General features: G+C 44.5%; 1 protein-coding gene across 2 annotated transcripts; it reads right to left on the bottom strand.

Annotated features, from left to right (window-relative positions):
- Positions 1 to 1,214: 1,214 nt before the first annotated feature.
- On the bottom strand, positions 1,215 to 11,314 carry AKAP14 (A-kinase anchoring protein 14). Of its 2 annotated transcripts, none has more exons than XM_036840125.1 (6): positions 11,185 to 11,314; positions 9,895 to 10,022; positions 9,714 to 9,805; positions 5,439 to 5,618; positions 2,736 to 2,788; positions 1,215 to 1,596 (listed from the first exon to the last, which is right to left on the bottom strand). In XM_036840125.1, the coding sequence occupies exons 2-6, from the start codon at positions 10,010 to 10,012 to the stop codon at positions 1,410 to 1,412; spliced, it is 630 nt and encodes a 209-aa protein (XP_036696020.1). In that variant the 5' UTR covers positions 10,013 to 10,022; positions 11,185 to 11,314; the 3' UTR covers positions 1,215 to 1,409. The 2 variants fall into 2 exon arrangements, with proteins under 2 accessions (XP_036696020.1, XP_036696019.1); XM_036840124.1 differs by having other exon boundaries at positions 11,085 to 11,203.
- Positions 11,315 to 11,699: the final 385 nt, after the last annotated feature.

Here is an 11,699-nt window from a genome sequence, read left to right as displayed (position 1 = left end):
AAATGAAAGAAAATATATTAATTTATTTCAGAACTTTATCATATCTTTCATCAAGGTTTTTTCAGGAAAGATCTGCCAAAGAATAGCTTCAGTAGCATGTTCTTTGGGAAAGAGGAGGGAAGAATAAAAGGGCTAAAAGTATTTTATTTTCAGCCTATTAGAGTTACTGCTTCAAACTGTGTTTTAGTCACCTGAGCCATAAGTCAAATGGGAGGGCTATTGTATTTGAAATATATTTTTTGTTCTCCAAGGAGACTTACCTAGTTTCCCCCCTCCTCACCTGTTGCTCTGATGAGATTTTCCCTCCTTTTTAATTGATTGCACAAATGCAACAGTTAAAAAAGAAGAAGAAAGAAAAATTACCCCCAGTCTTACCCCATCAATTGTCTTTAGTATTCTATGTTCCCTTCCAGTGCTTGTGTACATAAATACATATTCTGATGTACCTGTAAGTAATCACTCATAATTTTGTATTTGGTGTTTTAAAACCTTGCAGCCAGGCAAGACAACCTCACAGGGATGGTAGGAACGATCTGGCGTGAGGATGGGAAGAAGACAAGAAATAGTAAGGGTGGCGATTGAACCTTCCCTGTTTCATTGCACCCAATCCTCAAACCACCCTGGTGCCATCACAGTTGTAATGCTGTGTTGTGTTAGGCAGCACGCCCAGTTTCATAGTTTCAGAATGTATTGTTTAACAGTGAGGCTTAACTTGCAGTAAATAAAGGGGTCTGTGAGTAGGGAAACCCTTCAGACTGGTTATATTATGAGCTGTAGAACTGTTGCCATTTTTCTGTTCCCTAGTTGTGCCCGTGAAAGAGGTGTGTCCAGGCTAGAGACTTAGGCTCAAATGGGGGAACAAGCAGCCAAGGACCAATCTCAGTTTGGTCTGACAGGTGAATTTTAGCAACTCCCTAAACTCAGCTTTTGTACCTGTAAGACTCTGAGTGATGCAGATAGTGATGGGAAAAACCTTTTAGAAAATAGAAGACAGGGCTTCCCTGGTGGCGCAGTGGTTGAGAATCTGCCTGCCAGTGCAGGAGACACGGGTTCAAGCCCTGGTCTGGGAGGATCCCACATGCCGCGGAGCGACTAGGCCCGTGAGCCACAACTACTGAGCCTGTGCGTCTGGAGCCTGTGCTCCGCAACAAGAGAGGCCGCTATAGTGAGAGGCCCGCGCACCGCGATGAAGAGTGGCCCCCACTTGCCGCAACTAGAGAAAGCCCTTGCACAGAAACGAAGACCCAACACAGCCAAAAACAAATGAATAAATAAATAAATAAAATTTAAAAAAAAAATAGAAGACAACTTACTGGTTACTCTGCTAATGTGATGGAAGTTGCCAACTGGAAAATGAATGAATGCAAAGAAAACCAATGCAGCTGGATTGTGTGCCACAAGTTTATTATTCAATAAATATTCCGTGGTTTGATGTGCAGTATCGTATTTTTAACACACTCCGATGAGAAATCTATTCCTAAAATATTCTGGAAGATTCTGACACTGTTGAATTGGAAGATATTTGAATTCATTAAAATATATTTGGCCTCAATAATGTCCCTCAGGTGTTTTTCTTGAAAGTGAGTCATTCCTGGTCTGCAGAGGAAGAAAAACAAACACAACAGAAGTTTTTAAAATGAAACAAAACATTGAGCCAGGGATTGATTACCTGTATACTCTGTTACATTCCTAGTGAGCAAAATGCCTTTTGTGGGTGGGGGACAAAGGTCATCTCTGTTCCTTAGGCCCCTTCAATAAAAGGCTTAATGAGTTTATATGTAACAATTCTCTAAGAGAGACGCTGTACAAATAAAAGGAATTGTTATATGTTAGTTCCATGTGACTGTGAAGTTTCACATAGAAACAATAGACATGACCTACCTTGGCCCCACCCTACTCCAGCAACTAATCCTCACATTTATAATCACTGAAAAAGGAGACACTAAAAATAAAAACAATTTTCTAGAACAAAGGCAGACTCCTACTTTCAGCCCATCTTAATGGAGTAGGTGGTCCAAAGAAGAAAAGTGACCATTATGTAAATTACCTGTGGCTGTGGGCCTGCTGGGCTCCTGGAGTGTGATGAGTTTTCCCACCACCCTTTTAAAGTAAGTCTCTAAAAACCGTAATTCAAAAAGACACATGCACCCGAATGTTCATTGCAACACTATTTACAATAGCCAGGTCATGGAAGCAACCTAAATGCCCATCAACAGACGAATGGATAAAGAAGTTGTGGTACATATATACAATGGAATATTACTCAGCCATAAAAAGGAACGAAATTGAGTCATTTGTTGAGACGTGGATGGATCTAGAGACTGTCATACAGAGTGAAGTAAGCCAGAAAGAGAAAAACAAATATCGTATATTAACGCATGTATGTGGAACCTAGAAAAATGGTACAGATGAACCGGGTTGCAGGGCAGAAGTTGAGACACAGATGTAGAGAACAAACGTATGGACACCAAGGGGGGAAAGCGGTGGGGGGTGGGGATGGTGATGTGCTGAATTGGGCGATTGGGCTTGACATGTGTAAAGTGATGTGTATAAAATTGATGACTGATTAAAAAATTTAAAAATATATATATATCTAACTCGGAAATAAATAAATGTTAATGAACAGTGCTTTGCCTTACTACCAGCTAAAACTTTACTCGTTTGAATAAAGCTATGACCAATTTTTTAAAAAAATAAAAAATAAAAAATAAAGTAAGTCTCTAAATGTTCATTACCTGTGAACACATGAATGGCTCTCAAAGACGTAAGAGACATCAATGGGTGTATCCTAAGAGAAAAAGACAGCTGTCAGCCAAGACCAGTCACACCAACTCATGATTCTTTCCATTGCTACAAGTGTCCATAAGTAGACTCTTCAATTTCTAGAATTCATTTTCCCTGTGAGTTGGAGGTCTGTAGGTAGTAGTTCTTTTTCACTTCAAACCTGTGTTCCCCAAAAGATCTTTTTGGCAACAAATACCTTAAGGGTATCCACAAAATTGAAAACAAGTCAAGAGAGGCTGTGCTCTCATTACTAGGAGCATGAGGAAGTCATGTGCCTTCTTTACGTGCTCCAGTTTACTCAACCAACAGTACCAACTTACCTTGTAGGGATGGCCTAAGAATGAAACCATATAGATGAATATGGTTCAAAAACATTTTAAAAGCAGCATAAAAATCTAGGTTGTAATGCTGTCTCAGTGGTCCCCATCCAGTGTCCCCTCCAAAATTATACTCGGAATTCTGAGCGAGAGCCAGGCTCCCAAGCCCTGTCTCTGTGTGGTCTCTTGTCATGGTCTCATTCACCTCCAGCAGCCTCACTTTCCGATCTTAGAGCTCACCAGTTAGCAAGACAGCTGATGGCGGGTTATATGACCAGGAGAAGTGAGAACTCACAGATTTTACCTCTTTAGATCACTCCAGGTTCCAAACCCTCCAACTAGGTAAGTTTGTACTAGGATAGGATGAATATAGGACATAGTTGGCTCACTGTGTCGTCATATATAAAGCCTTAGAGTCAGGCAGAGCCTCAAATAACTTTGAAAGGATGAAGGCAGAGGGGAAATAACATTTTTATGTCTGCTGTATTCCAGGCATTATGCTTGGTACCAACCCTGTTCTAAGGACCCTAGCCTTGGAGTCATACATGTTATTTGGACTCCTTTCACACCAGCTATCAACATATTTCATATTCACGGTCGACCTAGTGGCTACAAGCAGTCATTCCTTCAAGTATTTATTGAGTGCCTGCTATTTACCAGGCTTTGTTTTACAGCAAGACAGAAATCCCTGCCTTTCTGAAGCTTACATTCTGGTGGGGGAGCAGAGTATAACAAGATAAGAAGTTACATAGAAGATCAGAAGGTGATAAAGTGCTATGGAGGAAAAGCAAAATCATGGGGGTGGGTAGAAAGTGCAGTGGAGGAGGTGAGCGAGCAGGCTGTGCACGTACCTAGGGGAGAGGGTTCCAGTCAAAGGGAACAGCAAGCGCAGAAGCCCTGAGGAGGGACAATACCTGGCTTATTTAAGGAGTAGCAAGATCAGAGTGGCTGGAGCAGAGTGAGGGGGAAGGAGTAACGGGAAAGTCGAAATAACAAGGAACCAGATCACACAAGGCCTGTAGGCCCTCATTACTCAAAGTATGACCTGTGGGCCTGCAGCATCAGCATCCCCTGGGAGCTTCTTTGTAATGCAGAAGTTTGAGCCCCAGACCTGCTGAATCAGAATCTTCCTTTTAACAAGACCCCTGAGTAATTCACATGCACTTTGAAGTTTGAAAAGCATGTTGGAACATTCAAAACAGACGCGTGACATAACTTCATTTTTCCAAGGCTCACTCCAGCTGGCTGAAAAGAGACAGGATGCGGGTAAGGGTGGAAGCAGAGAGACTAGTTAGAAGCCTATTGAAATAAACTTGGTGAGAGATGATGGTGTCTTGGCCCAGGGTGGTAGAGGTGGAGTGGGAAGAAATGCTTGGATTCAGGGCCTATTTTTTTTTTTTAATTTTTTTTTGGCTGCGTTGGGTCTTCATTGCTGAGCGTGGGCTTTCTCTAGTTGCGGCAAGCAGGGTCTACTCTTAGTTGTGGTGCACGGGCTTCTCATGGCGGTAGCTTCTCTTGTTGTGGAGCACGGGCTCTAGGTGTGCGGGCTTCAGTAGTTGTGGCATGCGGGCTCTAGAGCACAGGCTCAGTAGTTGTGGTGCACGGGCTTAGTTGCTCCGCAGCATGTGGGATCTTCCCAGACCAGGGCTTGAACCCGTGTCCCCTGCATTGGCAGGCGGATTCTTAACCACTGCGCCACCAGGGGAGTCCCATCAGGGCCTATTTTTGAAGGTAGGACCAACAGGATTTCCTAATGGATGTGAGTGAAAAAGAAGAGTCAAGGATGACGCCAAGGATTTTGGCCATCAGCTGAGATGAGAAAGGCACAGGTAGGTTGGACTTGGAAAGGCAAAGAAGAAGTTCAGTTTTGGATACAATAAGTGAGATGTTTATTAAACATCCAAGTGGCAGAAATCTGGGCTGGAGATAGAAATTTGGGAATCATAAGCTAGAGGTGGCATTTAAAGCCAGGAGACTGGATAAGATCATCAAGGAGGTGAGGCTAGAGAAAAGATTCAAGGCCTGAGTTTTGGGACATTCCAACATGAAGAGGTTGGTGAGAGGAGGAGAGGCCAGTAGACCAGTAGAGCAGGAATGGTCAGTGAGGCAGGAGGAAAACCAGAAGAGAATGTTGTTCTAGAAGCCAAATGGAACATTTCACGGAGGAGGGAGTGATCAGCTATGGCAAGTGCTGCAGATGGGCCAAGCAAGACGAGGACAGAAATACGACTGTTCTGTTTCACAAAGAAGGGGCCCATCAATGGCCTTGACAAGAGAAGTCTCTATTCTCATCGAAGCCTCACTGAAGGGAACAGGGCAGAAAAGGAAAGCGCTTACCGGAGGTTTGTTTGTGTTGATCTTGATGGTGAAGTAGACACTGGCAGTGGTTCGTGCTATGGGTCTCCGAGCAGTTGGGATGCTCCAGTGTACACAGTAGATGTAGTGGAAGCTGTGAATCACATCTTCCCTCTTTAAAAACTCTGTGTAGTGCAACCAGCGGCCTTGATACTCCCAGTTCTGTTTCATAGGAAAAAATAAAAAGCACACAAAGGAAGAAAAGCAGACTTCTGTTCAAGCTGTCTAGACGAAGGCAGTGCACAACAGTAGGGGTTACAGCCCTGCTTCTGGATCCATTTCTAACACTTTTGACTGGGATTCAAACTATAGTCAACTCCCGCTTATCTCCACAGGTAGGGGAGAGAAAAGGTGGAGCTAAAATGTTAAATAAGTGAATAGTGCAGACATCGCTTGAGATTGGGCTTTGGAGCTCAGGGGCCCACGCTCAGTGTGTGTGTACATACACACCACACACATGTACACGCTAACCTCCTTCCAGACCTTTACTTGGAAGGCAACTTTGGTTAATTGGAAAATAATTAGAAAGTGCTTAGAACACGTGTTCTGCTCACTCTACTCCAGAAGACCTAAAGGTGTGACTAGAAAGTAAGGGGGCTGATTTCACAAGCTGTTTTGGAAAATCAGACTCACTTCATTGCAGCCCTAGGTGGTAGGTAAAATAAGGTCAGAAAAGGAATAGATCAGGCAAGGGATCATTCAGATCCCTCAGATCCCTTGGAGAAGCTTCCCCCTCCAAAGCACAGATCTTACTAACACCTAGGGTCCACACAGGCATGATGTAGCCTTGAGTCTGGGCACCAGGCCTTGAATGCCAGAGGTGTTCCACAAGTTCAACGGAACACCGTGGCGCTGGCTATTGGGGCACAGAAAGCTTCCTAAAAAAGATCTTGAATTAAGATGAAGGTCCACAGAAGGAAGGAAGTAGGATTGTCTAACAATCCCAGTGATGTAGAGAGAGAGTTTGGGAGGAAATGGTAAAAAGACTTCAGGCCTTCCTTTAAAAAAAAAAAATGTAGGCTGGCCTTCTGCCTCAGCTAACTTTATTTCAAACTTATACCCAATTGGCTGTTTCAGTTAGCCAGAGAGGAGCACCAGACTCTAGATTCCTTGAGATCAGTTCTGTGTCTTCTTACATAGATCATTTTCCCTTTCAGTGAAGGAGTCCGACAGCCAACCCCATGAGGCCCGTTGGAGCATGTCTTTTTTTTCCCAACCTTTCTGTGTTATTTGATATACTTTTTCAGGCCTAATGTTTAATCTGTCACACAATCACAGACTTTGTAGCATTGGAGTGGTCCCTAAAGATCATCTAACAAGGCCCCTCACTTTGCAGATGAGGATCCTGGGGCCTAGAAATAGGAAGGGACAATCCCACACAACAGCTGGGACCCAGGCTCCCGAGCAGCCAGCTTGGAGGGCTCCCGAGCAGTGCTCTCTCCACCCCATCAGATGTCTCAGTTCTAGGATTTTCTAAAGCAGCCTTAGACACAGTAAATTCAGCTATCTCCATCAGGCCACTCTCTTCCCATTTTTATCTCTGTGCAGTGAGTGTGTGTTATCCCATGTTTTATCATTTTTACATAACATTGCTTCATATGCTTCATATACTCACTTCCAGGAAACAGTATCTCATTGTGCTACTCTACCATGGATGGCTTAGCCAATTACATATTATTGGACACTCAAAATCAACAGGCACCTGGAAGTATATGCACAAAACTGTTATCGATGATAAGTGACATTTGAGGGAGTAGATCTGGGAACTTTCATTTTCTACTTTGTGTCTTTTTGCTCAGAGTTGTTTTTTTTTAATAATGATGTCTTATTTTATTGTAAAAATATTTTAAGTATGTGATAGGCATGGGGGATTTTCCAGTTTTTCTTATATTAAGAACTTATTTGTGTATTCTTGTTGCCAGATTTCATTCCTGAAGAAAATTAACCAATTATTATGCCCATTGGCAATGTATAAGTGCACCGGTTCCCTCCCCACAAACACACAAGCCTTGTGATACCAGATTTAATCATTCTTTTTTTGGGGGGGGAGCCGCACCGCATGGCATGTGGGATCTTAGTTCCCAAGGGATTGAACCCGTGCCCCCTTTCACATTGCAATACCTTAAAATCTTTTGAATTTGCATTTTTCATTGATAGTAAACTGCATTATTTCTGTCATCAAAAAGTACTTCTCCTGTTAAGGTGGAAGAAGTATATCAGACAGACCTATGATCAGAACTTCATTTTGCTGGTTAATCAGAAAGACTTTGGACAAATTGCCCAACCTCTCTGAGCCTCAAGATTCATCATCTGTAAAATGGGTACACTGAGGTACCTATACACAGGTTTGTTGTGAGGATTAAATGAGATAATGCATGTGAAGTGCTTAGTGGTGCTTGGCACATAGCAGTGCTCACTCAGGAAATGGTAACTCCTAATTTGCTGTCCCCTGGTGTATGGTGGACTCTGGGAAATCTGCAATAGGCTTGAGAAAGTTCTCCATCAGAAATGCCTAGCACTTAGATGGTAGACTTCACTTCTAGGGCTTGCTGCATTAGTGGGGCTGGGAACAGGGTGATTTTATGTCAGGAGTTATATAGAGCTTTTAGCTTTTCTGTCACCTTCTACTTTCTAATTGTCTGTGTCCTCACAACAGCCCTTGACTTAGCTTTTCATCTGTGAAGAATAATGGTATGGAGAGAATAAATCTGTTCATGTATTCAACACATATTTATAGAACATCCTCTATGTACCTGACCTTTCTAAGGCCTGGGGACAGAGCAATGAACAAAAGTCTCTGCCCTCATGGATCATGTGGTCTGGTGATGGAAAAAAGGCAATAGGGTAAATAAAATCTAATATCATAGGTAGAGGTAAGTGCTAATGAAAAAAATAAATAAGTCAGAGGAGAGATGGGTGCAATTTTAGATCAGGTGGCCGGGAAATGCCTCAGTGAGCAAAAGGCATCCTAACAAAGACCTGAAGAGAGGGAAAGTGCAAACCATGAGAGTAGATCTCAGGGGAGAGGGTTCCGGCAGCGGGAACAGCAAGTGCAAAGGCCCTGAGGTGGGAGCATGCCTGGCAATTGAACAGCAAGGAGGCAAGCATGGCTGGAGTGAGGAAGGTGAACGGGGAGAAGGTGGTGGGTGATGGAGTCTGAGCAGGCAGTTGGGAGGAAGGGGGGATGGAGACTCAGATTATGTCGGGCCCTATAGGCCACTGTCCGGACTGACTTTTGCCTTTTACTCAGAACCAGTAGGATCTGCAGGGGAACATTTTCCTGCTTGTTCTGTGTCCAATTTCAGTCTGATTCACAAACTTTGGGTGCAGCAGGCAGGAACTTTTGCCCAAACCCAAGTGGGAGATGTGCTCCAGAGCAGGAAGGCCCAAGAGCAACTAGTACTTTGCACCGTTTCTCTTCACTGTGCTCTTGATACCCCTTGCAATGGCAATGGCGAGCCATGCCGCAATCACGGATGGAGGGTGTGGAGCCAGGAACCCCTGACCTTTTTCCTCCTTCCCACCTGACCAAGCCTTCCTGGGCCTGGGAAAGTGCCCTTAGGGTGGAAGGCTTGGATGGGCTGATCAGAGACAGCTGGAGACTTCTCCCAGGCTGGGAGAGTTTGCCTCCACCAATTTCAACTGCTTTCTCTTCTAAGGAAATACAGTGAGTGGGGATTTCAGGCCATTCTTCTTCATCCACCCCGCCAGTTATGCAAAGCCACCCAGGGCCTTCTCCCCAGAGCTGCCGGGATAAGCCACACAAATAGGTCAGAGCCAGGACCAGGAGGAAAAAGAAAAGAAATTCATGAGCATGTGCATCTGACTGTACAGTGAATACATTCCAAAGCTAAATCAAAAAGACTCGTGATCTGTGTGCATCCCCTCTGCTAATATGAGAACTCTAAAGCTGGGTCTGGAGAACCCCCGTTTTAGAGGGGCACCTCCCTCCTTAGGCCACTAGGCCCCCATTTAGAGCAGCAGCATGGGGAAATTGCTTAGCTGAGAATATCCGATTTTCCTAGGGAGGTGTACGGTGAGGACGACACAAACACCAGAAAATACAATTGGCTTTTCACCTTCAAAGACTATCCCATCTTGACTTTGCAACCCAGATGAGGACAGTTTTTATTTATTCAGGTCGCCTGTGATATCATTGCTTAGGCTTCCTAGAAGGACTCCCACCTTGCATCAAACAGGAGCCTTTTAATTGTTCTTCCCCTTTGTGTGCTGAGCTGGAGTGGTCAACGGACTTACCGAAATGAACTCCTCAATTTGTTTACGGCCCCTTTCTTCTGTGAATTCACCCTGTGTGATCCAGTCGATATTTTTGATGGGGTTTTCGGCTTCTGCAAACAAGGTATGAGTTTATTAGTTGCCTCCTAGTGTGCTGTTATATAATGAGACCATCCTTTACGCACCCCAAGAGGATTACTACCTTCCATGGACTTGATAGCAGCAGCGATGGCATTCTTGGCTAAAGCTAGAGCTAGTTCAGTTACATTTTGAGTGTCTTCTGTATCCATCATCTGGCTTGTAGGGACCTTTATCCACATCTACTTCCTTCTGAAATTTGACATTTTTAGTCACATTCATTTTCTTTTGACTGGGAAAAGAAACTCAAAAAGTTACTTTTTGCGTGTGTGTGTGTGTGTGTGTGCGCATGTGTACACTCTCGTCTAAGTACAGACTATCTCTTGAAGAATCACAAGACACAGGAAACGGTGTTGCCTCTAGGGAGGGAATTAGGGGTTGGGGTAGGAGAGAGGCCTCACTCTTTACCCTTTGTGCCTGGCTGCTGAGGTCCATATTCCTGAAAACCAAGGATTTGCCAATTCTCATAACCATGAAGACTTCAGCAAGACATAGCCGAATGATTCCTAACTTCCTTAGAGTTCCAACAATATTGATTTCTAGTTGAGTCTTTCTTAGAACTTCAGCCCCTGCTTTAGGCCACTGAGGGCAAGTGGCTCTTTAAAAAAGTATATCAAAATGATTAGAGGCAGTACAGTATAGGAGAGGTTCGTTTTTCAGGTTTTTTTCTCTTGGATTTTCCAGGTATACAATTATCTGCCGGAAACTATCATTTTTTGCCATCTCTTTTCCTACAATATATAAGTGTTAGCTTTGGGTAACACTTCTGGAAAAATGGAAGTGAAAGTGGAGATGGTGACCCTCCTTTTGCGTCGGGCTTCAGTGGGCATGCTTTCTGGTGTCACACCAGTAAGTATGATGCTGGCTCATGCCTTGAGATTTATTCAGAAAACATTTGTCTGCTCCTATTTTAGTAAGATGTTTATAAGTGATAACTAAAATTTTCCAAATGCTTTTACCATTTGTTGAGACTGTGGAAATTAGAGTTATCAGGGCTGTGAAGGGTTCATCACAGAGCTAGAAGTCTTTGCACGTTTTCCATATTTTTCCCTTGAGTCTTGGATTCTTTCTTTCCCTGCTATAATACTGAGGTCTCCTCACTGAGGAGCAGTCACGTACTTCTAGCGCCAGTTATAAACCCCCTGTAGGCAATCCCTGCATGAAAGTGGCTCTCTCACTCCCAGGGGAGCTATTTATTTTTGTAAAAGTAGCAACTCCCAATTTGGGGTGTGTAATGGGCCTCGTTCCATTTACCTCTTAGCACAGCGCTGTGAGATCATGGCTGGAGACCTTCCCTGTGCCCTTCCAGGCCCACTCTCCCCACCTCCCCCGCTCTCTGCCCTGGAACGCTGACCTGCCTGGACTGCAGCAGTGGGCTCTCCCATGCCCTCTGGCTTCCAGGAGGTGCCACACAATGGGGAAACCAGGCTGAAGGGAGAAGAGTGAGCTCCGGGCATGTATTCACCGGGGGCTCTCCGCCTCCAGGGTCACCTGTGGCTGGCTGTGTGGAGGAGGCGTCCATCTGTCCCAGGGCAGCTCGCTCACCACTTGTCAGTCTGGTGAGGGTAACCTTCCTCTCCCCTCAACCCCATGGCCCCAGTGTTACCAGCCCCTCCTTTCCCTACCCTCTGCCCACACCTTTGTAAATATTCCCTTTACTTAACACTTCTCGACCTCTCCTACTTTCTGTATGCCAACAATTTCCTGCTGGGGCCCTGAGTCATAAAGAGAGGGCCTCTCGTTACCATGTGAGATGAGGAAGCCAAGCTCACACCAGACCATCCGGCTCCACAGCCTGTGCTCTTAATCACCCCACTCTCCTCCCTCCAAGATTCACAAAGAGTCCTGGGGCCCTGAGTCATAAAGAGA

Source organism: Balaenoptera musculus, chromosome X, assembly GCF_009873245.2.
Source record: "Balaenoptera musculus isolate JJ_BM4_2016_0621 chromosome X, mBalMus1.pri.v3, whole genome shotgun sequence".
In the NCBI taxonomy this organism is placed as follows: Eukaryota; Metazoa; Chordata; class Mammalia; order Artiodactyla; family Balaenopteridae; genus Balaenoptera; species Balaenoptera musculus.
This window is presented reverse-complemented; position numbering and strand designations above follow the sequence as displayed.